General features: G+C 32.8%; 3 protein-coding genes and 1 long non-coding RNA gene across 16 annotated transcripts in view; 1 reads left to right on the top strand and 3 right to left on the bottom strand.

Moving 5' to 3' along the window:
• Nucleotides 1-85: 85 nt before the first annotated feature.
• LOC132905853 (uncharacterized) lies at nucleotides 86-3,378 on the top strand. The gene is made up of 2 exons (XR_009657872.1): nucleotides 86-226; nucleotides 2,713-3,378. It is a non-coding gene; the product is annotated as an uncharacterized LOC132905853 (long non-coding RNA).
• Nucleotides 133-24,414, bottom strand: LOC132905833 (histone-lysine N-methyltransferase E(z)). Of its 4 annotated transcripts, XM_060957504.1 has the most exons (13): nucleotides 24,410-24,414; nucleotides 4,073-4,231; nucleotides 3,691-4,004; nucleotides 3,355-3,597; nucleotides 3,063-3,279; nucleotides 2,868-2,891; nucleotides 2,497-2,597; nucleotides 2,250-2,427; nucleotides 1,789-2,163; nucleotides 1,428-1,718; nucleotides 1,160-1,342; nucleotides 905-1,070; nucleotides 133-835 (listed from the first exon to the last, which is right to left on the bottom strand). In XM_060957504.1, exons 2-13 carry the CDS (start codon nucleotides 4,206-4,208, stop codon nucleotides 775-777), a joined length of 2,289 nt encoding a protein of 762 aa, XP_060813487.1. In that variant the 5' UTR covers nucleotides 4,209-4,231; nucleotides 24,410-24,414; the 3' UTR covers nucleotides 133-774. The 4 variants fall into 4 exon arrangements, with proteins under 4 accessions (XP_060813487.1, XP_060813488.1, XP_060813489.1 ...); XM_060957505.1 differs by lacking the exon at nucleotides 24,410-24,414 and having other exon boundaries at nucleotides 2,868-2,888; nucleotides 4,073-4,252; XM_060957506.1 differs by lacking the exon at nucleotides 24,410-24,414 and having other exon boundaries at nucleotides 3,691-3,992; nucleotides 4,073-4,252.
• Nucleotides 5,149-13,004, bottom strand: LOC132905827 (NPC intracellular cholesterol transporter 1 homolog 1b-like). Its single transcript, XM_060957490.1, has 23 exons — nucleotides 12,268-13,004; nucleotides 11,877-12,097; nucleotides 11,596-11,726; nucleotides 11,352-11,469; nucleotides 10,961-11,150; nucleotides 10,419-10,532; nucleotides 9,964-10,181; nucleotides 9,771-9,869; nucleotides 9,481-9,683; nucleotides 9,210-9,410; nucleotides 8,932-9,136; nucleotides 8,732-8,848; nucleotides 8,404-8,584; nucleotides 8,190-8,317; nucleotides 7,833-8,090; nucleotides 7,539-7,702; nucleotides 7,324-7,439; nucleotides 7,113-7,252; nucleotides 6,794-6,990; nucleotides 6,346-6,577; nucleotides 5,902-6,015; nucleotides 5,671-5,833; nucleotides 5,149-5,568 (listed from the first exon to the last, which is right to left on the bottom strand). The coding sequence occupies exons 1-23, from the start codon at nucleotides 12,485-12,487 to the stop codon at nucleotides 5,474-5,476; spliced, it is 3,825 nt and encodes a 1,274-aa protein (XP_060813473.1). The 5' UTR covers nucleotides 12,488-13,004; the 3' UTR covers nucleotides 5,149-5,473.
• The window catches only part of LOC132905824 (protein still life, isoforms C/SIF type 2), a 30,631-nt gene continuing 19,682 nt past the window's right edge, over nucleotides 16,833-27,781 (bottom strand). For 8 of the 10 annotated variants that reach the window (XM_060957480.1, XM_060957483.1, XM_060957484.1 and 5 more), the window contains 12 exons: nucleotides 27,587-27,773; nucleotides 25,422-25,688; nucleotides 24,616-24,896; nucleotides 24,011-24,205; nucleotides 23,735-23,843; nucleotides 23,448-23,627; nucleotides 23,238-23,356; nucleotides 22,960-23,136; nucleotides 22,655-22,842; nucleotides 21,525-21,931; nucleotides 21,216-21,437; nucleotides 16,833-21,058 (listed from right to left, as the gene is read on the bottom strand). In XM_060957480.1, the coding sequence (XP_060813463.1) occupies nucleotides 20,880-21,058; nucleotides 21,216-21,437; nucleotides 21,525-21,931; nucleotides 22,655-22,842; nucleotides 22,960-23,136; nucleotides 23,238-23,356; nucleotides 23,448-23,627; nucleotides 23,735-23,843; nucleotides 24,011-24,205; nucleotides 24,616-24,896; nucleotides 25,422-25,688; nucleotides 27,587-27,773 (2,511 nt within the window). In that variant the 3' untranslated portion in view covers nucleotides 16,833-20,879. The remainder of the gene's footprint in view (nucleotides 21,059-21,215; nucleotides 21,438-21,524; nucleotides 21,932-22,654; nucleotides 22,843-22,959; nucleotides 23,137-23,237; nucleotides 23,357-23,447; nucleotides 23,628-23,734; nucleotides 23,844-24,010; nucleotides 24,206-24,615; nucleotides 24,897-25,421; nucleotides 25,689-27,586; nucleotides 27,774-27,781) is intronic. The other 2 variants (XM_060957485.1, XM_060957486.1) reach the window with 2 other exon arrangements.

Raw genomic sequence — 27,781 nt, 5'->3', positions numbered from 1 at the left:
GCAACCTATTCGTAGTTCTTGCACTTTTGGATCCCTTACCGCGATGGTGGGGAGAAGGAGAAGTAGGAAGAAGGAGAAGAAGAACAAGCGGAAGAAGGAAAGAGAGAAAAAGAAACAAAAGTAATAAACAGATTATCCCATCGATATAAGCAACATATTTAACATAAGCATGTTTAATTATGTTAATAAAATTCAATTATAATTCACTCTGGAACGACACTTTGTTGTAAGTACAAGATTTAATGATTACAATGATATTTCGATAAATGTGTATACAAACTATTCATAGCGATTACTATCTTGAAAATACGAAGATCGCTATTAATAGCTCAATTATTTATCAAACAAGTTTATCACAGGGCTTTTCCATTATATGTTGTTTTAAATTAACACCGTCTATTTAGTCAGATTTATATTAAGTATTTGTATATACTATAACTTCCTTTATTACTATTAATCTCTGTTTATGAAACAAAAAAAGTAATATTTAATTTAACCATTTTCGATTTAGACATAAAACTGAATTAGATGATAAAGGACCATGAACAATGTTATAGACATTAAATCGGTATTTTCCAAAATACATGTATAATTTATTGATTAAAAAGACATAAACATATGTCGTAGTTTTAAGAAGGGAAATTTATTGATTATATTTCTCTCTTCTTTGCTTTCATTTGTTTTGTAACAAAAACCGCATTATTATTTCTTTCTTTTTCTTTATCTCTTCAATCTTTAACAAATATGTTACTGTGTAATGAATTTTATTTCTCATTATAAAAATTCCATTTCGCGTTCAATGCCCACGAATTTTAATTGCTCCGTTGGTCCATATCTGTAGAAGAAGAAATATATAAAGATAATGCGAAAATAATGTGATACATAATAACGTTAGCAATTTTACCTGTAATCAAAAAATAATTCCTCGCCAGGCTGAATAGCTCTTTTTGCAAAAATACCTATCCTATGGTCGCCATTTACCATCATTACTTTTGCATAGCAATTAGGATTTATTGAATGATTCGCGAATCTTATTTTATTGCCCTTCCGAGTGGCATCCACGACAAAATCTAAATGTTAAAACGGCAAAATTAATAGAAATTTGATTGTTTTCCAAACACTGGTAGAAAACTATAAGACTTGTTACTATTTTCCTTACCGTTATTAAGGTTAAAGAGGAAACTACACATGTACTTATCATACACTTTGCCTCGTCTGTCAGCTTCATCTTGACTTATAATTTCACCACAATATTCCGATATAAATTCATTCTTTGCAGCAGATTCCTTAAGAAATATTCCCCAGCCAGCCACATCAGATGGTGCCATTAAAAGATGTTTGTCTGTCAAATTACATTATGCTTTATATGAAGTGAAAGTTAATGTTATGATTTCAAAAATATAAAGAGTATATATGTATATACATACGGAGACCACGTTGAACGCTAACGTTTTTACACGATATTTTAGTAATATGAAACTGATCTGCACCGCATGTTTGGCATAGATCTGGGTCACATTCCCTAACGGCTAGGTAACAGGGACACTGTTTTGTATTACATTGAGCTTTACATCTACATCCTGGGAAACGATTCTGACATTCGCTACTGCATTGGCAAAACTTCTCGCAGAAATTCTGAGCTTGTATACATGGACACGAGTTATCGCACTGTCTTCCCGGGTGATCACATGGAGCAAAATTATGAACATGATTGGCACCTTGAAAGTAAGAATATAATGTAAATTATAAATTTATAGAAAGTAATATTATTTATTTTAGAATATTCACCAGAATCCTTTTTTAGCTGTATTTTTCTACAATGCATTGACCAAAGACGGTGTTTCTTTTTTTTCTTTCGTGGTGGCGTAAAGTCCTTCAAATTTTCGACTGCTGGAATATCTGACGCTTCTTTCTGTGCAAACTGATATACTTCCTGACATGTTTTAGTTAGCATTATTTGTGCTAATGCGCACGGATTACCAGGGAAAGCTTTATGAAGAGCTCGAAACAAACTTTGTTCTGAACCTGTCCACGAAGGTTCGCTTTCTGTCTTTATTCTTTTATCGAGACCCAGAAGAGTAAATGGAGTTTGATTTTCCGGTTGAGCTTGATCTTCCATTAATTCTTCGGATTTTGTTTCTTTATTAACGTTTTGTTTAAAATCTACAACAACGATACGATAACAACATATGAATCAATGTAGATACTATGTAGCTTATTTAGAAGAAATCAGTCATTCTGTATATTACCTTGACAACCACCTGCCTGGCTATACTTATTGCTATCATTGCTATCTTCACTACTCGCTTCGTTTCCGGAATCTACGCTTGCTTGTTTCCGTACCTTTCTGGGTCCACCGCGTTTCTCATCACTTTCCTCGTCTTTTATATCTGCTGCCTGTGCAGCAAGTTTTTCTTTCATGCCTTCCTACGAAACAAAATTCGCGTTTTAGTTGCCTGCTTTTCTTGTTATTGTTATTGTCATCTTTGTTTTTACCAAATGCATGTAACATTCTGTTCCACAAGGTTCAGAAAAAGGCTTCAAATCAGGTCCCTTTCGTTTTTGCAAATTTGGTCCTGGATGACAGACTTGAAGTCCTACAAGTAACAATATAAATTCAGTATAAAGCTATTTCTAAAGGGAAGTATCACAGACAATGTAGAATTTAGTATGTGTTCACAGCGTTGAACGATCAACGAAATATGATTGCAGATGTATCCTTGATGGCTTCTCCATGCTAAACGAAAAAATAAACCGAATAAAGAACGAAGAAGAAAGAAAAGGGAGAAAGAAAGAGAAGATAAAAGTAAAACGAGAAAGAAGCGTTTGTTCAAATATGATCGTTTGTATGCAGTGTTGTTCTTTACCTGACGGCGACGCTCCCCTGGCTGCTACAATAAATCAGGAATCATAAATGATTGTAATTAACAGATGATCAATTTAAGGCAGGGATACAGCATGGTGTATAGCCATTAGGTTGTATCTCAATACTGATCTTTATAATTAAATGATATAACCAATTTAAGAAGAGTGAAACATTTATGTCTTATTTTTATACTCACGATGGAGGAAGCAGTCGTATTTGAAGCATCTTCTACAAAATAATGTATGGAAGGAATGCATTGTTTGTTCTCTAGGTACACTCTTTGCATTCACTCCATCAATATTTGGTGTACATTCTGGAGGTAAGATATTGGGATCCGATCTCTCCGTTAATTCTATATATTTTTCTTTCAATTCTTCTGGCCTACCTTTATCAGGAAACATACTAGATATTGCCTAAAGAATTAATATAATGATACTATAAATGTTATAAATAATAAGGTAAAATTAGTTTCTATATATACCACTTACATTAAATATATGCATAGATGGAAATGGATTTTTATCAGTTTTAATTTCTTCCAATAATTTTTCTGTTTTAATTTCTGTTTTGATAAGAATATCCTTCTTATCTTTATCTTTATCATCTTCTTTTTCTTTTCCTTTCTTTACTTGTTCTCTATCCCTGTCCTCTTTTTCATACTGTATTAAAGCATTTACTAAATCCACAAAAATTGAATCATCCATGAAGCCCGATTCTCTGTCTCCATGTACCTAGAATCAATCGATTAAACTTACTTTCCATAATGATAAATCATTATTTCATTTTAACAAAAATAGCTTTTATTCTCATTATATCGCACATACTTTTCCATCATAATTTTTTATTAACTCTTCGATAAATGTACCATCTTGGTCTAAAATTTCATCCCCCATATAAGGTATGTTATGCAACACTGTTTCATCTTCAACCATAAAATTCTGTTGTATTGGAGCCCATGTATACATGGTTGGTATAGGAGTGACTGCATTAATGATCTTAACAGGACATGATTGTACGTCATTGTCAGAACTGGTTACTTCTGCCTTTTTCATACAGGATACATGTGGTGGTATATCTTGCATTGCAAGCCACATTGCTTTTCCGTCTGCCCATCGTTTTTGTTCAACTATTAAAAGATCTAAGAAGTAGTAAAAATTCAAGACAAGATTTGTTTTAACGATAGTGAGAAATAAAGAGTATACTAACCGGACATAATCTTACGGTTTTGATTCCAAGCAATTTTTACTTCGTCTGCCCGTTTATAGCGTTTCATTTGTCTCAAACGCATGTATTCCGATTTTACACGCTTTTTCCATTCTGCAGATACCTTTGCTTTCGACATTGCAACGAAAACTTTATTCCGAAGACTGCAAAATGGTGTATGAAACTGTTTTTATTTGACAGTAGGTCTATGATGTGATGACGTCAATAGCAGTGATATGGCGGTAAATTCAAATCCAAATTCAAATAAAATTCCAAAATGGATATGAATGTGTAAATTAAGAATGAAATTCAAAATCATTTACATGAAGAGTCAGACATATTTATACATATATCTATATATGATGATGGCAAGAAGAAAAACACAAATACCCTATCGAAAAACTCTGAATTAGTTATTAAAGGATAATATTTATACACTAATAGTTTCTATTTTTTGAAAAATGTACTTAATCTTATAATTAATTAACTTGTGTTTTAACTATAAAAAAATTATAAATTGTATTTTGGTAATCATTTCCTTAACTTGGACTTTGTATATATATCATACAATACACGTGCATTTCGGGTACAATGGCGGAATGAAAGCATCACTATGATTCGCTAAATCATTGAAGTGGAACTGGCGGGAAAATTCTTGATTGGACAGAGCCTGATCCACGTGGTCTGACTTAAGTCTGCAGTTCTAGACAATGAAGCATGGAAAAGGATGTTAGGAGAAACAGACTCGAAGAAAAAAAAGTATCACTTTCTTTATCTTTCTCTATTTTGAAATGTAACTTGTACTTCTCACTTGATTTTGAAAAATAAATAAAATTTAATATGAAATTGTTATAAAATTTTAAATACAATATTTGATATTTCATTTTTTATACATTATAATTATTGATTGTTTTAAATTTATATTTATATAATTATTTAAATTTATAAAAAGGACACCATTTCATAGTGACATAAAATATAAACACATAATGAGATGCAAACATTATATATAACTAAGAATATTTAAAATGAGACATTACACATCGAAATTTAAAAAATGTTATCGGGAAACGATGGCCAAAGAATGAAAATTATTTTATTTTTTCTGTCTAATCTTCTGTCCGATATTCAATAATTTGAAATGCAGGACCGGCATTTCTTCCATGGAGATTAAAATGATTCGATGTTGAGATATAATATGTACAGCTTCTCTAATATTTAGGCAGATATGTGATATTATTAATTATATTTATTCGATAGAAATATATTTTTAGAAATAATAATTTAATATATATTCTATTATATGTATGATTTTAATGTGTTTCAAAACTAAGTAGAAAACTAATTTGTTTTCGCGCTCTTACAATGTAATAATAATTTATGGACGAAAACCCTTTGTACATTTTACACGTTGTTAGTATTTATGAATGCGATATTGGTCATATATCTTCCATTTTCGTTTTTATTCGCTGCTACTTTTGTTAACGTTCTTGATGGGCCTAAAATCGATTCATACTTGTTATATTATATGTTTTATAATACAAAATCTATACGATATAGTTTTAAAAAAGTTGTACGATGTGCAACTTTATTTTTCCTACCTATGAAACTTAATAGCACCGGTAAAAATATTAGACCGTGCGCAGCACCAAAAACTACTATACTCAAATACATTCGAAAGAAAAATATTTGGAAGATTTGAGTTTTCGAAAACGCCAGTATAATGATACCTACGATTTTCGTTAATGTGATTCCCGAGAATACCTGCGATGGAACAAAACGAAAGAAAACATTAATTAGAATATTAATAGACAAAGTGTATTTATACATACCGAGCTTCCCATGTTATTAAGTGCGTCAGACGCACGACCAATTTTTGTTTTCTGTGTAGATTTTAAATACGAATGTATGATATGACTGCAAAATTCTACGGATATACCAGCGGCCTGTAAGAAGTTGAAATTTAACCGAATATAGGTTTTCATTGCTGCTATGTGTCTTTAGGCTTTGATTACAATAGATGTGTGTTCTGTCGAATAAAATATGTGAAGAACGAAATATACAAATATGTATATGTACTTGTCAGAATCTATGTATATATATATAATTATTTTTACGTATTTGTCCTTTGCCATCATAGTTGATCTTCATAAGATCTCGACGGACTTCAACGCTCTGTTATACATTATTCAAATACGTACATATACATAAATAGTATATATTCGTGTAATTCGTTGTTAGTATGCAATTATATGTGTGCCATTTTGTTACCATACCACTACTAAATTGACGAGAGAAACTGCGTTTAATTGAATATGCCACCAATACATAAGACCGCCTATATTTACGATGATCATAAGTACTGTCAGTATTACTATTATCGCCGAAAATAATGACAATTCTGTTAGGATCAGAGTCACTACAAAGATGACACAAAGAGAGAAACCCAATGACGATAGCGTTTCTTTCCAGATTGTGAGATACTGCTCGTAATACACATAGAATATGCTGTAAGAAATAAATTATCAAATTTTTCATGCGCACAATTTTTCATTAACAATAGCGGTAACTATAACAATGATATAATGGTATAATGATGATATTTGTGTAGATACATATGTATATACGTATATAATCTGGGAAATTTATAAAAATTCGATTTTGAGAAAGTGGTGCATTTGAGTTTAAAATCTATAAAAGTAAATAAAAATGAAAGAGACAAACCTGTATGGAAATATAGTTATCTTCTCATTGGTTAAATTTTTATTATTTATCATAGTAGTAATATTGTCCGCGATAGTTCTAGCAGATCTCAATGCTTCGTACCAATCAGATGACTTTTTTAACGGGGTATGATATCCCATAAAATAACTATCCTTAACATCCGTTAATTCGCATTCGTCTGTATGATAATTTATTGCCTACAAATATGTAAATAATGATGCCAGAATGTTAGTAGAACATAAGAAATCAGATGTAATTGTAGATGTAAGAGGAGAAGAAGTAGGAGGTACAGGGAAGAAAGATATAGAAATAATCTTACATCAAAGTATGCAGCACGACCAGATTTTGCGCAGCTTTGGTCTGGAATATCTTGTATAAAGTAGGATACATATTTTCGGAAATCGTTCGGATTTGGTCGATTGTCCGCTTCGATATCAATATTGCACTGCTCACACGAAACTATAATAGAAATGTTGGTTACAATAAAATAATAACCGGTTCGTAAAAATATGAAATCTTGTGATAATTACAGTCCGTGTGTGGACAAAAGGATTTATTATTGTGAAAGTATTTGCAGCATTCGTGAATTTGTAACCAATCCATATAATCGTCTATCCAAGATGAAGCTGCTTTTGACATATACGATCTACGATTGAATAACGAATAATGCTATTAGCAAGGTTCCGAGTGGAGGATGCATATCATTAAGAGCAATTCGAATGCAATAGAATTGCATTATACAAACGTTTGAGGTTGCTTAGCAGCCGAATAAATTTGCGTGTATAGAGAATCGCTATTACATCCTTGACCACCACAAATTATATTTTGTACCATTTTGGTACTGTAATTAAGTCCAGAAGTTACCACGAAATAAACAGGTGGACCCATTGATAAAAGATCTTCCATAAACTGAAAAATTCCGAATATTCAGTTGCGTTATGATATACGAGGTCACCATCACCACCATTTTCAACACAGTTATCATTACTATTAAATTATCGCATAACGGTACATATAATCCATACAATAAAGACATTACCTGAAAGTATTTTAAAACATAAGAATCTGCAGGCATCGAAAGTTTTTGATCCAATCCGATACTAATATCTGGCAATACTATGATGTGTGTAACTAGTACTGCGATGAATGTGATTAATACGATTATTCTGATCGGTGTTTTCATAAGAAAAGGTGTGTAAAAACGTTTGAAGATCGTATGTACGAAACTGAAGTTTTTCCCGACTATAAAATTCTTTTTTTCCGTTTTTATGCAACATAATACATCCAAAAAATTATTCTAGAGTATTAAAGAGTTAAAAAATTAGTTTTCTAACTATAGCAATCATAAGTATATATGTATGTATGTACGTATGTATGTAGATATAATATCATTTACCTCGAATCGTTGCTCGTCTAACGATAAAAGGCTAACAAACGCAGTTATTTGCAGCAAAAAATTGATCAAGATAGACACAAATGCATAGAGTGCAAAAGTATTTACCGCAGGCATTGTCGATAATGTCCCTGCAAATGAAAATGTTCAATGTAAGAATGATAGTTAAATGTTTGATAAAGAATAAACGTTAAACGTCGAAAATATTGATACTAACCGATCAGGAAGCAGAAGCATTCAGACATACTAGTGAGTAACATTGATGGTCCAACTTCGGCCATGATTCTGCCGATATGATCAGGCACCGATTCTCCGTCACGTCTTGGAGTTCTTTGATGCGTATTAATCAAAATAAAAATATTATCTACACCCACAGCTAGTACCAGAAACGGAATTACCTGTTTATGTAGATAATATATGTATATATATTTCTAATACATAATTACAATACATATTTATGTATTGTACAGGAAACGTCTATGTATTGGAGATGAAAAAAGCGGTTATACTGTTATTTGCGATTTCTTTTATATCCACTTACTTACCTCGATTGTGAGTAGTGTCGTGGGTACTCCGATATAGCCAAATATACCAAGGGAAGAAGCTACTGACGCTATTACAGTGATAACGCCACCGATACTTAATATTATTTTACTGTTTGCCTAAAACGACAGAAACATGAAAAAGGAGAACGAATATATAATATAGAACGAATATAAAATATATATCAAAGAGAAAAACTTACTAAATACTTTTTAACGGAACTTTTTATTTCGCTTAAGGCAAAAGCTACGTAGAGAAACATCAACACGTAACTGAATATTACTGTTACTGCTTCTGCTTTCGACGATCGCTCTAATTCATCCTCAATTGATTTCTCCGTAGTATAGGCGACATCCATAAATTTTGGTCTCTCTTTGACATCCCATTCTTTCATAAAGTCAATGAATCTAAAAGATCAAGTCGAATGATTGAATATTTCGATGGAAAAGTGTCGATCCTGTTTTTGTGAATCAATTTTACCGCTGTTCCCACTTGCGAGTTGCATCAAGCACAGTTTCGTTTAGTGAGTTTTTTACAAGAAACGATAAAATCAATCCGGTCGATTTAATGTAATCTGTCGCGTCGTAGTTGAATTCGTCCTCACGAAGAAATCCTCCAAAGGCCAGCGCGGGTAAAATCGGCCCTTTGTATGGTGCCAGACAATCAGGATTGTATGCATTTCTTCAAAAGAGATATGATAAAAGAAATTGGTAATAACAATAGTAATGTACAATAAATACTGCTTACTTACTGAACACACTTGTACAATTGATCCAAATAATTTACTTCATACGAATCCGATGTTTCGTTCTTATGAAACAAAATGAGATTATTTTGAAAATATCCCCATACACTTTGCACTGTACAAAGATCTAAAGTAACGGGGCCAAAAAATTCGCTTTGAACAGGAGCATAACAGATATGTTCCAAACCTTCTCCGTCCTCTTGTCCAAGCTGAAAATTTCAATATCAACGGGGTCTCGTTCATATTATATGTATTTTTTCCTTCCATTCAACATTCTTTTTTATTTCTTATCTTACTTGCAATATATGTTTTTGGAGATCATATACAGCGAGCAAAAACTCCTTGTTGAACACAGGACCGAATTCAAGATTACCATTTATTGTGTTGTGGGTTATCTAAATATAATTTGAAACATACGCTTACGTATTCGAATACTTAATATACCTACTACGTTTATGCTTGAAATTTCGGATAACTGAACAACTTTACCTTATCAAGGCCCACGGATTTTATGTAAATCTGCTCAGTTCTGTAGAACGGTTGAAAATGAGAATCGAAGTAATTTTTCTCAAGTCTAGCTCTGCTAGTAGGTGCTGCCCAAATTTCTATCGGGTTACTTGTTACAGAAAGATACGTTATTCCGTAACTTAATCCCAATATTACGTACGAAAGGATGACTAGCGTGATGAATGGATATTTTGCGAATGCTATCAAACATAAGTGTAGTTAATGTAATCGTATTATTTACATCAGTAAAGATAACAGGATAATCACTAACGATATACGAATATATATAATATATAAAGATATATGTATAAACGTATAGTGATAATCGTAATTCAGTACTATGATTAATAATAGAGTACTTTGATTAATATCCAATAGAACACACGTATTGTACTTATGTAAATACATAAATAGATAAAGTAATTAGAAAAACGTACTTTTTCCCCAAGCAGTGAAAACCATATGAAATATTTTATGATATCCTCTATAAACAATTGGATTTTCTTGGTCTTCATCTTCCATTTCTTCCTCTTCATCGTCGGGTATTTTCCCTGCAATGATTTGATACTCTTACACTACATATCAAACAGATATAGAACAGATATAAATTTGCTTATATTCACTAATGCACATAAGTGTCTATATATGTACTTGTACTACATAATACTACATATACCTATCGTGATATGTGCAAAATGATTTTTCAATATTATTCGTTGGCGATTAGTAGATATCGTAAAGCCCTTATTTAAAGAAACACTTATGAAAAGAATGTTTTCAACATTTTTATCATGACCATTTTTTGGACGCTCGATAGTAATAAATTTGGTTCAAAACATGTTCTTTTCACATCGCCCCAAATGTCTAATAAATTGTGCATCACGTTTGATCTAACGCTATGTACATATGTATTTACAATGTACATAGCATACAAGTATAAGCACTTATGTAAGGCGCTTATATTAAATATTACAAATACCTGTATGGAATGCTCTCTGTATTAAGTGATATACAATTGTGATATATAAGGAGCTTAAAATGACTACAGTTGCTATTATGATACTATAGCCGTTCATTCCAAAAAGAGTAAAGGGAACGTCACCGCTTTTGTCTAATTTGATGAAAGGACAGGATCTTGGACAATCAACGCAACTACATGCCGATAAACCCTGTCAAAAAAGAACGCAAATATAAGTCATTTTTTATAGTTATAGCAATAGTTTATGTACTCATTAAAACATAGACATATGTATGTGTTTAATTATATGTGTGTTGGTCTACTCTTTGTATGTGTATTTAATGTGCATCATTTGATACACATGTGAATTACAATGTGAATCGTTTCAATGTATATTCGTCTTTAGACTCACATCATACTGTTTGTCACATGTCTTCGTAGGTTCGTTCCAATATGGCTTATCCGTGATAAAAGTCATTCGAAAGGCTATAAAACCATTTGCAACCGGATCACCTTGAAACTCGTACCATCTACGATTATACTTCTTTGAAATTTTGGTACAAGTATGTAAGTAGCTAACTCACGTAAATTTACGTTAATATCTATTGTTTCATATAAAGTTACGGTAAGATGGTTTACATTTTATAATTGCTTACAATTTTGCATTGCATCTACTAGCATCGTGAACCCCACAAGCGAGATCCATAGCTAAATTTCCAGATGATGGATACACGACATTCTTACAGGAATCATAGGTATCGTTCATGTATTTTTCATTAATATAAACCTAAAACGATTGAAAATAGATATAATTTATTTATTCATGCGAAAGATTGAAGAATAAATAGAATAGATTTTTCGAGAGACATTAAATTTTTTACATTTAACGAATTTGTTATGTCATAGAATGATATTAAAGCGCGTCTGATTCACTCACTTCCAATTCTTCGACGTATACTTTGCCTTCTGAAGTTGTATTTGTTTTTGTGACATTGAGAAATCTACTTTGTTCAGGACTACAACTTAAATCGCATAACAATTTATATACGTTTTTTATACAAGTTGGACATCGGCCAAAGATGGCTTCAGCCATGGACAACTGTGTAACCAACGTTTGAATATTATCAGAGTCGCAACATAATTCTGGTTCATTCGAACCTAAAACATTTACACGTAACTACATATTTAAATATATATATATATATATATATATATATATATATATATATGTATAAGATCTGATGCATGAAAAACGAATAAGCAATGAGTAAAGATACAAGTAATGTTCAAAGTGAAAATGAAAATGAAAATGAAAATGAAACTAATACCTATATTTTCGAAATATTGTGGACATTTTTCACGAAGTAGTTTTGAGGCTAATGGGTCATTGATTGGTTTAGCAGTCTGGTTTGTCACACACGGAAGTTGCAAATTTTTGTCGTTAATACCACACTTTCCGTACCATACACAGTGGTATTTATCTGTGCATTGCGTTAATTGTAATATATAACACAATAGTAGTAAAACAAATATTCTGTTTCGACTCATATTGCGAATAATTCAAAACTCAAGCGTGAATTTCGGATTTCACTCGTAGATTATGTTAACTTCACAGAGTTTAATTCTTTTCTTCTTCGATACCTCTTAACTTCCTTCCTTCACAATCACTACTAACAAATGATTTGATAACTATTTTATCATTAATGTCACCTATGAATTGTTTGTTTTGTTACTCGATCGAAGAATCAGCCTGGAATACTTTAAACTAATGCTGACTTTCAGTCTTCATATCGAATTTATCGAACATCTTATCGTGTGATTGAATACATTAATAAAGGAGCTGTTAGAAAGAGATGAACATTTACAATGAAATTAAACTTCTCGTAAGTAGTAATGAAAATATAAAAGCTTATCGAAACAGAATACATCATAGAGTGATATAGATATATTTAATAAATCATTGATAATGATTGGTTCGTGCAGGGCCGGTTTAAAGTTTTCTAGGCATGGAACGACTGAAGAATGACTTAACGGTGATCCTCTTCATACAAAAATGAGAAAGGGAGAGGTGTATTAAATTGAAATAAATTTCCATAAATATAAAATAAGACTTATTTTGCAATAAATCATATTGAAATATTTTTATAAAATCCAGTTTCTTTTGTAATTTTTTCATTTTTAAAAAAGTTTTTATAAGAATAAGTAATATAAATATAGTGTATATACAGCGTTTGGCGGAATAATTCCTTATGAAGAAACAAGAAGAAACTATAGAGTAAAATATTTTCATATAACGCTCTGTTTCAGAGAAAATCAAAATTGAAAATTTATCAAGTATATATATTTGATAGAAGAAAGAAGAAACTATATAAAGTAGCTTATTAATAAAATGTAAAACTTATAAAACAAACTACCGTTACAAAACGGTTTCTCAAAGCATTTTCAAATTTTTGTTCCAACTTAGATAATTATTTTCAGGGACTTAAAAAATAGGAAGGCCCTCGAGAAGACACTTAATCCGTGCCTGGCCTCATGTCAAGTTGTGCACACCTGCGTTTTATCTAATTTTGATTAGAGATAATAATACACCTGTGTTATGTACTTTGTCACAGTTACCGAATCATTCTTATTCTACAATATTATTTTTAAATTTTACTCTTATATATATGTATATATAAAAATATTAGATAAAATCGTAATAAAAGAAAGAGTAATACGTAAGAACGATGAATGGAGTAGAAAAGGAAGTAGAAAAGATACGTATCTTTGATACTGAATAATCATATTTTAATAACTTAATGATTGTACAAATGGATCATTCTTGAACATTTCCGTGTAACCGAGGAACAATAACAATAAATACAGGAATTATCATAATTATATAATGTTCATTACTAATGTATAATTACACAAAACATAAACAACATGTTTGCACTGCCTTAGCGTATTTATACGTAAGGTACAAGGTTTCTCAATTTCTGATTCATCACACAAGTGTGCATATGTATGAATGACAGGGAAATAATATACGTAGAAAGATTCGTTATATCGTCATTGTATTCTATACTTGTTTTATTTTAACACGACCGGCCCACCCTGTTCCAATTTGTTTTGTATTCATATTAATATTCATATTCATATTCATATTCATATTCGTATTCGTATTCGTATTCGTATTCGTATTCGTATTCGTATTCGTATTCGTATTCATATTCATATTCATATTTATATTCATATTCATATTCATATTCATATTCATATTCATATTCATATTCATATTCATATTCATATTCATATTCATATTAATGTTCATGTTCATATTGATGTTCATGTTCATATTCATATTCACATTTATATTCGTATTCCTATTCATATTTATATCTCTTATATTTCCGTTTATATAATTATACAATAATAATTCGATCGATATCTCTCATTTCAAATATTCGGGTTCACATCCATTCAAAGGGTGATGTCCGTTTATTTTTTGCTTCCCACTTCCTTCTTCTCTCATTTTTCCAACTTTCTTCTCTCATTCCTCCATATACATACACACATACATACAATCAAACGTACACACATCACGGAACCACGTTTACCGTCTTCACTTTTATTCATTCACTCACTCATTTACTTACTTTTCCCTTTTTCTCGCATCCTGTCTCTTCTCCCTCATATTTTGTTTTCTCCTTTCACTCTGTATACTCGGTGCCCGTAACAATATCGAAATTGTCGTCGTCACAATTTAAGTACATTATGTTCAACGGTATCGATAAAGTTTATTTCAATAAAATTTCTGGATAATGTCAATAATATAGTATAATAGATGATAAGTACTTGACGATTCACTTCGATTGGGGCGAAAAATATGAAACTTGTTACTAGGCCAACTATGTACCAAGATACGTCTCCGAGCTATAGTATTGCCACCATTTGCCATTTTTCTCATTGCCTGCGTTGCGTGTTTATTCAATCTTCAGGAACTTTACGATACTCCTAACATTTTTAGGATCCGTTATCGTGTACCAACGGCCTAATTTCTCACAAGCTAAACACACAAAATACTTTGATCTTAATTATTTTTTTGCTTTATCGCTCTTCAAATTTCCGATTTCTTCTCATTCTTATTATTAACAATATTATCGATACTTTTCTTTATTAATACTGTTAACGTGATTATAATAATTATAATTCTCATTTTTCGTTGTACCAGTTTTCCTTCTTTTGAAACAGAAAAAATAATTAATCTAAGATTTCCATTGATTGTCATATAAATATGAATGTATGTATGTAGGCGTAATACGATCTACTGAATGGAATATTAAACAATAAAAACCATATCACTAGGTTTTTATGTTTGATTGATAAAGTATTTCATATATAATTATATTTAATATTCCGATTTAATATTCTGAAACATTGCGAGAAAGTAATATTTATTATTGGACCAATTACTCCTATCACGATTCTAACTCATTCTGTATCGATGTTAATTCCAAATAAATTACAATTTAAAGAAGGAATCTCATTGTGTAGGATAAACAGGATGTTATGCAGATCGAGAAAAAAGGAAATACCAACTTTTGTTCGGAGACGTATCTCGGTAAAATTTATATAATAAAATTTGTGTGTTGTTACATATTTTAATATGTTTTGTGTATGTAGTCGTAGTAGCAGCAGTAGCAGCAGTAGTTGCAGTAGTAGCGGTAGTAGTAGTAGCAGTAGTAATAGCAGAAGCAGCAGTAGTAGTAATAGTAATAGTAGTAATAGGATTAGTAATAGTAGTAGTAGTAAGAGGAAGGGGAGAAGTAGGAGTAGCAATAGTAGTAGCAGCAGTAGTAGTAGTAGTAGTAGTAGTGTAGTAGTGTAGAAGTGTAATAGTGTAATAGTGTAACAGTAGTAGTAGTGGTAGTAGTAGTAGTAGTAGTATAAGTAATGATAGTAGCAGTAGTAGGAGAAGGAGGAGGACGGGGGGAGGAGGAGTAATAGTAGTAGTAACAGTGGTAGTAGTAGACAATGCAATAACTCGAGCAACGGAAAATCTGTAGATCTTAAATCCGCACGCATTATATCTATAATAATCATTAAGTAGATATTTTGTTATTTCTTCTCCATCGTGAAATATTAATCAATAACTTATTACGTACGTACGTATTGTGTGTATATGCGCACGTGTGCGATTATGCGATTACTATGTAAGTGTGTGCATATGTTGCAAAGTGTGCACGTATGTATGGATGTTGAATGAGAAAAAAAAGAGCACGTGGTTTTATAGCATAATGATAAATATAGAAAGTGTAAAGAATTTTATCGTACAGCTACGATCAAGCCTTCAAATTCTATAAATCGGTGTGAAATGTACATCTATCGCTTTTCTGTGATTTCAGTTGGTAGTCTTATTTTATTTTTGGTTGGTTAACAATTTTTCATTTTTTCAAATTATTTCTCATTTTCTTTCTTTCTCTTCATTTTCTTTCCTTTCCTCCTACTCTTCTTCTACTCCTTTTTATTTGTTTCCTATAATTTGTCGTATTTGGTCTTATTCGGTTTATTCTTTCGTTATATACAATATTCAATAGTATACAATGCTCGTTCAATACGTTTTTTTATTACCCGCGTGTGTCATTTTTTCCTACATGTTCCAAGTGAACATACGCAAACTTCAAGCGAAAGTAGAGCGTAAACGACGATTTTCAACCATGATCTTTCAAAGATACTTGACATAGATTTCCAAGTTTCGGTAGCAATATGCAGATGTATTCATATATTCATAACTCCCCCCCCCCCCTCCCCAGAATATTACATTCCTTCCATTAACTTTTATACATTTTAATCGTTTCTCTGTAAAATCCCTCGAAATTGAGTGAAAGCTAACATGAGATACCTTTCATAATTGACTGAAACTCATAGTCGAACTTTAATGTCTCTGTGTACTGAACTAAATGCCAGCATTTTAATTTCGAGCCGCTGATATAGAAAGATGTTTAAATAAATTTATAAATTAGACTAACAAATTCTTTGATACAGGTTGCTTTTGTAAAAATATTCACGAAACGCGATAAAACAAACAGGATGCATTACCGACACACGCACACACACACTGACATACTTTTTAGTAAACATGATCAACAGCGTGGTGACCTATCATTTGTAATGTAATTCTACGAAATTACAGAATCTGATAAATGTATTAATAGCATGTGTGATTTTTGCTTTTCGTAAAGATAATTATCGAATAAATTTGTTAATACAAATGCGTGCGAGGAGGATTTAAAACAAAGTCCAAGCTTTTTCATTGTACATAATTGCTGCACGATAAACATATCCGTGTATGCAACAAGATAGTGAAACTAATGATGGAATAGTTGCCGATCAAATAGAACGACCAATTGATTGATCGCATTTTAATTTCTTATGTGCTCTTTTCTCATTCTTTTTTAAATGAATGTCGCGCGAATTATATCTCGCTACATTGTTGTTTCGTTTCTTCAGTATATCCAGTTTATTAGATCAAGTATACTGGATGACCGGAAATTTGAAATTTCTTACACAAGGGAATCATATTTAAATCGATAGTGTCGAACATGAAAAAGATTAATTGAAAGACACGACTAACAAATATGCTGGCATTTTGACGAAGAAAAGAAATACAAGAATAATTTGTTCGACATATGGGCTGTCGTTGGTTAATATGTGCTTCAAATTCACATTTCATAACGCATCGTACTATTTACTATTATTCATAAAATTAGTGCGAAATGAAACAAAATGAAGTGAAACGAAGTGAAATGAAATGAAATGAAATAAACCTTACGTTAAATTTTTCGTTTCATTATTTGTTTCAACAAGAAATTAGCGTAATAAATCTAATAGTTGCTTTGTCCGACACAAACGATTTATACCATTGACGGTATCCCTATGAAATATTTAAAAGAAAATATATAGTATTTTGATTATGCATCCATATATGCGTGTCATTCATTTAGATAATATGTGTACACGTACATGTATATATAGGATGATTCCAAGTAGTGTTCAAAAATTTAGGGATATATTTTAATTGTCCAATGTACTACTTTACCTCTATCGTTATCGATTTATACTATTTCACGGCAACTCCTTTTTTCTTTTCAAAATAAAAAAGAAAAACATAGAAGAAAAGTATAGGATGTATCAGTGAGTGCATAGACGTAAGTAAGTTCTTACTTATGTATATACGATTCGCTTCGTTTGATATAGATATCCTTAGATTTATGAACAACCATTTACTCCCATCCTGTATACATATATTTTATTTATATACACACACCCACGAGCGCACATACGTTCACGCACGCACATACGTATATATATATGTATATATATGTATATACAGTGGCGTGCAAAAATGGCGTGAGGCCACCCTGTAAAACAAAACAAAAATTTTTTTAATTGGACCAAACGATTCATGTCTTTTTGAAAAGTTAGAAGGCTTAGTTTACTAAATGACGTGTAAAAAAGATTTTGACGAAATTGCAATTGATTGGAAATGCGAAAAAAATAGTAAAGATCGTTTTCTTATAACCTTCTTTTTATCTAAGTCTGCAATGGAAATTTGAAAAGTATGTTTTGCACATTTATGTCAGTTATAAAAAGTTTAATCGAAATTGGTTAACGTTCCTATGAGCTAGAAACGATTAAAAATGGTGAAAATCGCAGTTTTCCACCAGTTTCGGCCTATAACCGTAATGAATCTAAAGATTCTTACGTTTTTCGACGCCTGTCGCTTGTTTCTGCATCAACTGAATTCCATGAAATTTTTAGCATATATAGCGTAAGTGACATAAATTTATAAGAGATATCGTTTAGAGTTTCATTGCTTAGTGAAATAAAAAAGTTGTAAGAAGTGAACTTTACTATTTTCTTCGTGATTCCGTTGTAAGTTTTTCAAAATCTTTTTTACACATTATGTAATAAGCTAATTCTACTAACTTCTCAAGAAAAGTCAAATCGTTTGGACTAATTTTAAAGAGGTTATATTTCGTTCTAAATGATAACCGAATATTTTCGCACGCCACTGCATACGCGTATATGTACAGGGTGATTTTTTCGCTAGCCGACTCAAAAGCAGCGTCGCTAATCACTTCATGGATCATTTACTCTCATTTTCATTTTACATATGTACAACATATAGCCATCTCTGCACTAACACAGTGCCGATATTGACTTTTAGTGATGAATGTGACAGAACACATATACCGACACGGTGTTATCACTGCGGCGAAGCAACGTTTCTTTCGAGTTAACTAGCAAGAGAATTACTCTGCATATATATATATATATACACACATACATATATATATATATATGTAGATATAGATATACTTTCTGTTTTCTAATTTACAAGTATTTATCCCTCCATATCATGTTAACTTATATTAATATTCAATAACAGGGCGTTACGCGTCAAATATCGTTAATTTTTGTGATATTTATATATCGATGTTTCGACGGTATTCCACGCAGACACTTGTTTCACTGATTGCGAACTGTATTATATTAGTGGTACATTTAAAGTTTAAACGCATATATTACCGTAATAATTTCCTTTAATGGTATCAATCCGATACCATTGCGCGTAACGTTACGCTCTTTGTCATTCACTAAGCTAATAACCTGCAAACCTACAAATCCAGAAATCAACAAATTCACAAATTCGTCCTTACAGTTTTAGCGTCGAATATCCTAATTTAGTTTAAGTAGCATTAAAAATAAAGTTTAAGTAACATTAAAAATAAAATTCCCTATGTCAACGAAAGAATGACAATATTGATCGCGTCAATATTACATTATATACAGAGTTTATTACGTTGTATCGCATTGCCGTCCACGCAGAAAAAAACATGAAAATAGTTACATTTACATTGGTTAAAATAGTTACATTTAACCTAAAGTTGGTTAAAAATTAATCGTTAATTTCCACCCAAATATTTTAAAAAAGAATTACTTCATTGTACGATGCAGTAGTAGTACGAGCATGCAGTAGTAGTAGCAGCACCAGCAACACCACCAGCAACAGCAACAGCAACAGAAGAGCCAGCAGCAACAGTAATTGCAGAAGTAGTGTGGTAGCAACGGCAGCAGTAGCAGCAGTAGTAGTTAGAGTAAGTGGTAGTAGTTGTAATAGTAGTAACAATGATACTAGCAGTAGCAGTAGTAGTAGTAATAATAGATAAAGAGAGAGAGAGAGAGTCTTGCGGTATTCGTTAAAATCGTTTACTGCCTGTTAATATTGTTGGTTAAATAACGTATATCTATGCAGTTTACATATATGCGTGCGTGCGTGTATGCGTGTGTGCGCGCCCAAGTATGTATGTATGTACTTACTTATTTACGTATGTACATGTCAGTGTATACGTGATATTTGTATTTTTTAATACAATTAATGTTTGATTTTGATTACAATATGATGATAGCAGCGAATAGCAATATCGCGTCTCTATTCGATAATAGGTGAAAGATTGAAAGATAGCTGACAAAAGAACGGAGAAAAGAGTCCGAGTACGATTTCCTCTGGAATTGTTACCAGTTGCGCATAAGACACGTACCGAAACGTTCTCCGTTTGTTTCGTGGGAAAGCTTGTTTCCCATTAAAAGCAAAGTTCTCTCCCTTCTTTAAGATTCTCTCCTGTCAAACAATTGAATATCGTTCGTTGTACAGAGGAGTAGCACCAACGACGTTTTATAACGCGTAGCGCGTTTGGAAGACGAAACGAGAAGAAGGAGATGTGCAAGGAGGGAAACGCGTAGCGTTAAAGTTTAATTAAGTATTCCGCGTGGGCGGCAAGCGAGCGCTAGTTTTTACAGTTTACACGGTAATTGAGTAGTTATTTGGTTTATTCTGTTGCACGGTTTTTAAACTTAACTCGATGGTTCGTCAATCAGTTAACATCTATTTAATTTAAACGTGGTTATTACAGTTAGATTGTTGAGCACAATTATTGATTTCTATCAGAGACTTTCGGGAGGCGCTATGAGATGAGCTTATATCCCCAAACTCGCTGGCCGACTTACCCTTACGTGGCAACGTCGTAGACTCTCCTAGCGAGGGTAATTCCCGTGGTTTCCAAATCGGCGAACCTTCAACAGGTAATATTCAATACAGATATATAATAATATATACATAAAATAGTATACACATACAATACAATAGACCATATAACATATTATTATATAATAGTGAGAGACCTCTCGTTTAAGATAAGAGTGCTTATTCGATTGAATATGAACTTCTTACCAAGTTCCTTGACTGCGATCGGCTGATAATTTTCCGGTTGATGAGAAGATTGGATCAGTCTCGCCTGACTACCCGTACTTCCTGCTGAAATTGTTGAAGTGGTGCTCAAAGTCAAATGATTCGGTGTGCGGCCCAAATTCGCCTTCTTCTCACCTAAAAAAGCTTGCGAATCTTCTTCTCCTTCAGATTTTGTTCCTGGATCCATCTCGACTTTCACCTCTCCTGTGCGTTAAAAATAACGTTCCTTAGAATCCTCCATTCACGTAAGAAAAAATTAATTGTATTCGCGTCATAACAAACAAATCTCACCGGATGTATCGCTGATAGTCTTGCTTCGGGAGCGAAATGTTGTTTGCTGTTGATTGATTGCGCCTGCTGGCTCCTCGGTATCTTTATCTTCGGAGCTTTCGTGCTCTACCGTTTGCTTCGATTGGCTATATTTTCGTTTTACGTTATGGGAAGTTGGCAATATTTGCGATTTAACCGTTTTTTTCGATAGCGTACCGGTAGTTACGGCGCTACTGTTACTGCCATTTTGTCCCTGGCTTGCCGACTGTTTCTCAAACTTTTCAACGTGTCCAGTTGACATTCGTGGTGAAATGGTAATCGGTGGTTGGCTCAAGTTCTGTTTCGTCGATGGTATACTCATATTTCGAACCGATTCTCGAATAATTTGACGTATCGTCCTCAAAAATGCATTTCTGAATTCTGTTGTGCTAAGGAAATACATAAAGGTAATATATGTATAAATGTTACACATATTACGTACAATTTCGATTCTAATCGCTCTAGAAATCGTTAGCTGGTAGGGTATACAAAAGTCGGCTTTACCCAACCAATGTCAGCATTACATACCGTCGCCTAAAAAATACTCGAATTCCGAACATGGACCAATATGATACGAGTAAAATTGACAATGCCCATCATTTGATGGACAATTTTATGGGATTATTATTTTTTTGCGAACTTTGTAAGGTTTGAAGTAAAATATGTGGATATTAATAAATCCATGTGGGCAGTGTCGCGCTAAGTTGTTTTTGTGTTAATCTTATTAACACAATTAATAAAATGTTAATTTTGCTTGTATTATATTGAATCGTGTTCGCTATTCAACTGCTTCTTCGAACTTTACCAGTCAGCAGTGTGTAATGCTGACATTCCTTGGGCAAGGGCGATTACGCACACCCTGCGGACTGCGCCCGTAACGTAATATGAAAATGTTTGTTAAGTAGTAAGTATAGCATATGATACATCACACGTATATACAATAAAAAGTATATACCATACTTTTATATATACATACATATATAAAATGTACCTGACAATGATGTGTAGCGACAAATTAATGCAGGTAAATTCGTCGGATGATGCGGTGGTTCAGGGCAAAGCGTGTATGTTTTAAAACTTTTAATTCAAGAAGAAATACCGTTAGACGATACCTGTTAGAAAGCACGTATACTTTCTCCGATCTTCTCTGTAATTGACTTCTTAAGTGGATCAATTCCCACAGGAAATGAGATTCCATATCTTTGGCGGAACTAGCTCTAACTTGTACTTCCGTTACAGGAATTAATACTTGATAGCGAATTATTTCTACCTCACTGGAATTCGCTTTGGTGGATACCCCCTGATCACAACATTATTAAATTTATGATATATGTCCAGATATATATATTGTATATAAGTATACATATAAATAAATTTTTGTTATTTCTAAGATGAAAGAAGAAAATAAAAAAATTACCATAAGTTTCTTCTTTTGTCTCAATCTTTCTTTACACAAGAATACGACAGCAGACTTAAACACAAAACACATTGCGTGCAGTTCCAGCCCTTTCTTGATTTTACCAAGAAAGTCGGAAATATTGAGCCATTCGACCCCTCCATAATATAAAAGATCTCCTGGACTTAAGTCGATCGGCTGGCGAGATAACATCATTGCAAGATACGCATAAAATGCAAAATATAGAATATAAAATCTGGAAGTGGAATGCCTTTGAATGTTTATTACGTTTTGTTTACCTGTTTGCAAGACTTTTGATGTTGCCTGAACAAGTGATCAAAGATAGCTCCGTATTCTTCGTGAATCCTTTGCATTTCATTGATGTGTTCTGCTACTTTCTCCATTCCTTTTAAGGCTTCTGTACTCGTGATAAACAATTAATATTAATTCAACAAGTTTATGTATATATTTATATAGAGACAAGCATGTATAATAATTTTCTCGTTTACCAATCAAGTGCTGGTGCTCTTCACTTCGTTCGTCAGTTAGGTTTCGAAGCTGTTGTAACAACAACGGATATTTCAGTATTCGTTGAATAGGTTTTATCAAGTATGATTCTAAAGTCGACGAGTGTTGCTGCCTTGGATTGCGCGCTTGCAGGAACTCTTGTAAAGCTTGGTTTCCTTCATCTAATAAAAGAAAATAAAGAAAAGTTTATTTAAAGCATTTTTTTCTCCATTTTCTTAATAGAGTATAGATAGATCTTAATAAACAAGAAAATCGGAATTTTACTCACTTGGATGTAAAACCTTTTGTGCTTTTGAGTGGCTAGCACAAAACGAACTGTACAACTTGAAATGATTTACGTAATATAAGAAGGCACTTCCAATAGAAAACAGGACACCCTTTGAAAAAATTATTGTTATTGTTCATGCGTATGTATATGTGTATACTTATACGTATGTATGGTAAAGAGGAATACACATATGCCCATACATACAAATTCGATAAAATAAATACAATAGGTAGCAAAGGTGTAACCTTTTTATTGCAGATCATCAATATTGCATACCTTAAATTGACTAGGATGGTCGAAATTATTGAAATCAACTTCCATCTCGATCGCATGATCAAGATTTTGTAGAAATTGTCGTTGAAATGTAACAATCTCTTGTATGTTCCCAAACAATGCGTTTATCTCTGCATTCGATAAGAATGTTTCGCGTTTAAGGGGTTCTAAGTAGTTCTCCAGCAAATTATTTAAGTTCTGAAAAAGTATTTCATTTGTTCATGTAATATAATACCTATTTTAGTTATAGATATTTTACGCGACAACATATGCATATTACATATACGTATGTACCATATGTTTACATAATTTAGAGTGCGAACTCCTAAGATTGAGATTGAGATTCGATATTAATCGTGCTGCATTCTTTTAATCATTTTCGAGTCGATTGTATTTTTTTAATGTTACAAAATACCTTAAGTTTAGAAAAATATGAATAAATTTTTATTGGCATGCATGATTCTTCACTTGAATTTTATGCGAAACATTTTCATAGATCTTGCTGTTTGTCAACGTGGGAACAAGATTGAAATATAAAAGTTTGAGGATGGCAGCAAAGTAAAGCGTTACATAAATACAATTTTGCAATAAGTTGTGATCAAACGCACCTTCACATAAGTACGTTCAGTTTCAATTAATTCTAGAATAACTTTTTTCAATTTCTCAGCATCGCTTAATTGCCGACTCGGCGTCATAGCTTGAGAATGAGAACTAACAACACTTCCAGTGGGACTAGATTTTCTTGTTTCACCAGGTGATCGGCAGATACCAGTTACTTGTTCGGCGGTTTTCAATAAGTTTTCTATTTCGAATGAATTTGTGCGAGATGTTTGTTTGCCATTTTCCATGTGAGCTGCTGACGTACACTCCTGCGCGATACTTTCTTTGCCTACATTCACCGACATATACATATGAGTATGCACACATTATATATTTGTAATAATAATTTATTTGTTAATTTTATTTTATTAAATTATTAGATAAATATTGTATATTTTGTAATAATAATTCGACGCTTTCTAGTATGAATAAAATTAACTAAAAATCTCTTTATTAAGAAACAAAAGAATCGCTATTATCCTACTGCTACTGCTACTACTATTACTGGTACTGTTACTGCTATTGCTATCGCTATTGCTACCGCCACCGCTACCACCAACGCTACTACTACTGCTACTCTACTGCTACTTCTACTGCTACTTCTACTGCTACTTCTATTGCTACGTTACCGTTATTGTACAAAAATGCATACAGTAGGAATAAAAATTAAAATAAAATAATCCTAAATATCTTTTTTCAGAAAAATTATTACAAGCAGAGAGAGTGGTAATAGGAGAAAAGGACTGAAGAAAATATGGTATAATATTGAACGAAAAGTGGAAAATAAACTGTTCAAGTAGACGAAAATCCTTACTCCATCCGGGGGCTGGAACGATTAAACCGGAAATCATTTCTTCGCTTATAACCGGTGGATCAGAAGGTGGTGGGGGACAAACCAAACTCTCAATTATGTCATCGGTGACTCTCATTATGCCTGTAAGGTCTGGTGGTTCAGTTCGTGAAGATCTCATCATCATACATAGACCAACTTCTTCTTGCAACACACTTTCCAAGTACATCATGTCTAAATCGCTTACTATTGCACCGTTAATTACCATGATCTCATCTCCTTTAATGATTCCTGAAAAAATGTCAAAATAAAAAAGTATCACGTTAGAAATTGCTCTAATTTGAAGTCCAACGGAACATGTGCATTTTTAATTATCTTCACTATTTGCATCGATTAAAAAAGGATAGGAATACATATTATCATCGTTGTATTTTCGTCCAGTCGCGGAGACACGCGTTCGCTTTGAGACGCGTCAACGGGAGTCGTAAATTCCCGTTACGAAGGAGTCCTGTTTTGCGGCCAAGGAGTCCTGTTTTGCGGCCAAGTTTCAGGACAAAATACAACACACACAAGAATACACAAAAATCACGCACCAATGCGACTTAAACCCAAAAAAACAAAAAAATAAACGCAAAAACCTAAAACCCACGACACATATTAGACCATGGCTACGTCGTACCGACGCGTATCGGTACTTTTGCCTAATCCACCCTACAACCGAAATTCATTGTTTATTGTGAATAACATACACATGTAATACTCATCTTCTTGGACAATAAACGTTATAAAAAAAAATTCCCGTTACGATGTACGAATCGACACCGCGAGCAGGGCGATCCCCTGATTTCAGTTACGATAATAGGGGTAGTTGTGTTGGAATAACTGTAGTCTACAGTTATCTAATATATATTTATTTATCACCGTTAACAACACGTGGAACGTACAGATATTATTACCCGAGGGTTGAGGTATTAGCGCGTTATAGCCCGAGATCCTGACTCAAATTAGTAAACGTGACTACCCGATGAACGAAAGAACCGTCCGAAGTATGTAGACTGTCCGCGGAGTATAAGAACAGTGTAGTTGACTGTCTGCGTAGTAGAAGAACAATGTCTGACCCATCTCGTCCTATTTAGGAGGAAAGCTCGGTGTGGGTGTACCCGTGCTGAACTAAGGACACGGATTCGTTGTTCCCACTTTTCATTAGAATAGTGAGGGTAACGATCCGCGATGCCCATTGGTTTTGGCCAATAGTAATACACACAATACGAGGAGAAAGTCTCCTGCAGATATGGCTCGTGGGTGTCCTTGTTCTTGGGGAAAACTCAGCAGTTTCGCAGGGTACATCTGCTTTCTTCGTAATTAGCAAGGATGTGCTATAAACCAACGGACTTTTGGGACCTTCCATAAACCGGTGATGTTGATATGACTGTAGCTTAATGGTTTATGGGGGTTCCTTGGGCCTAATACGTGTCACTGTGACGATGGGTAGGCCTAGGCGGCCTGACCATAAGGGATGTCGCGCGGACCATCTCACGCGACGTAACAATCGTTAATTTTGAAAAATACACAAAAATTAAAATTCGCTGCATAATTTATAATGTTTAAAACATGATTTTATATTATTTATATTATATATATAATTTATAATATATATTATTTTATATCATTTGTATATCATATACATATGTACATTATGCATGTTTTGCTTCGTTAAAGAATGTAAATCTGCGTTCGCTCAGTTAATGAGGAGTACAATACAAAAAATCAATGGTTTTCAATGTCATTCTCTACAAGATATTCTGTAGATGCAGACAAAAAAAAATCTGATTAAGGTCACCCGACTTTGTGTTTCCACATGTATCTCACCTTCATTCTTAAATTAGATCAAAGAGGGATGGGAAGAGAATCTTGAGCTTGCCTGACTGATCTCCTATTTATATTACATCAAGCAGTTTTATGGAAAACGATGCGAACGTGCAATTTTATCGAATTTTCCTCTGAAGAATGATATATTAAGTTCGAGTTTACAAGTATACGTGTTTATTATGCTAAACGAATAAAAATAAATAATTGATTGATTTAATTTCTATATCGTGTTTATACTAGTAAAAATCTTGATTTATAACAGTTATAACATAACTCACGATGATAATCAGTTTGAAAAATGCGTGCATCGTTTTACTTACCATTTTGCATTGCGACGCTCTTATCTTCAACCCTGCTAACATAACAACACAATTCATCCTGCCGATCAGAATTCTCAATTAATTCTGCTTCCACCGAAAAGCCCCACATTTGTTCAAGAGTATTCCTCTGTAGCTCTACTTGATATAAGATTTTCGCGCAAACTTCAACAATCTCATGAGTGTGCAACTGAAATA

Source organism: Bombus pascuorum, chromosome 4 (assembly GCF_905332965.1).
Source record: "Bombus pascuorum chromosome 4, iyBomPasc1.1, whole genome shotgun sequence".
NCBI lineage: Eukaryota > Metazoa > Arthropoda > Insecta > Hymenoptera > Apidae > Bombus > Bombus pascuorum.
Note: the sequence above shows the minus strand (reverse complement) of the source record. Positions and strands in the feature narration are given on the sequence as shown.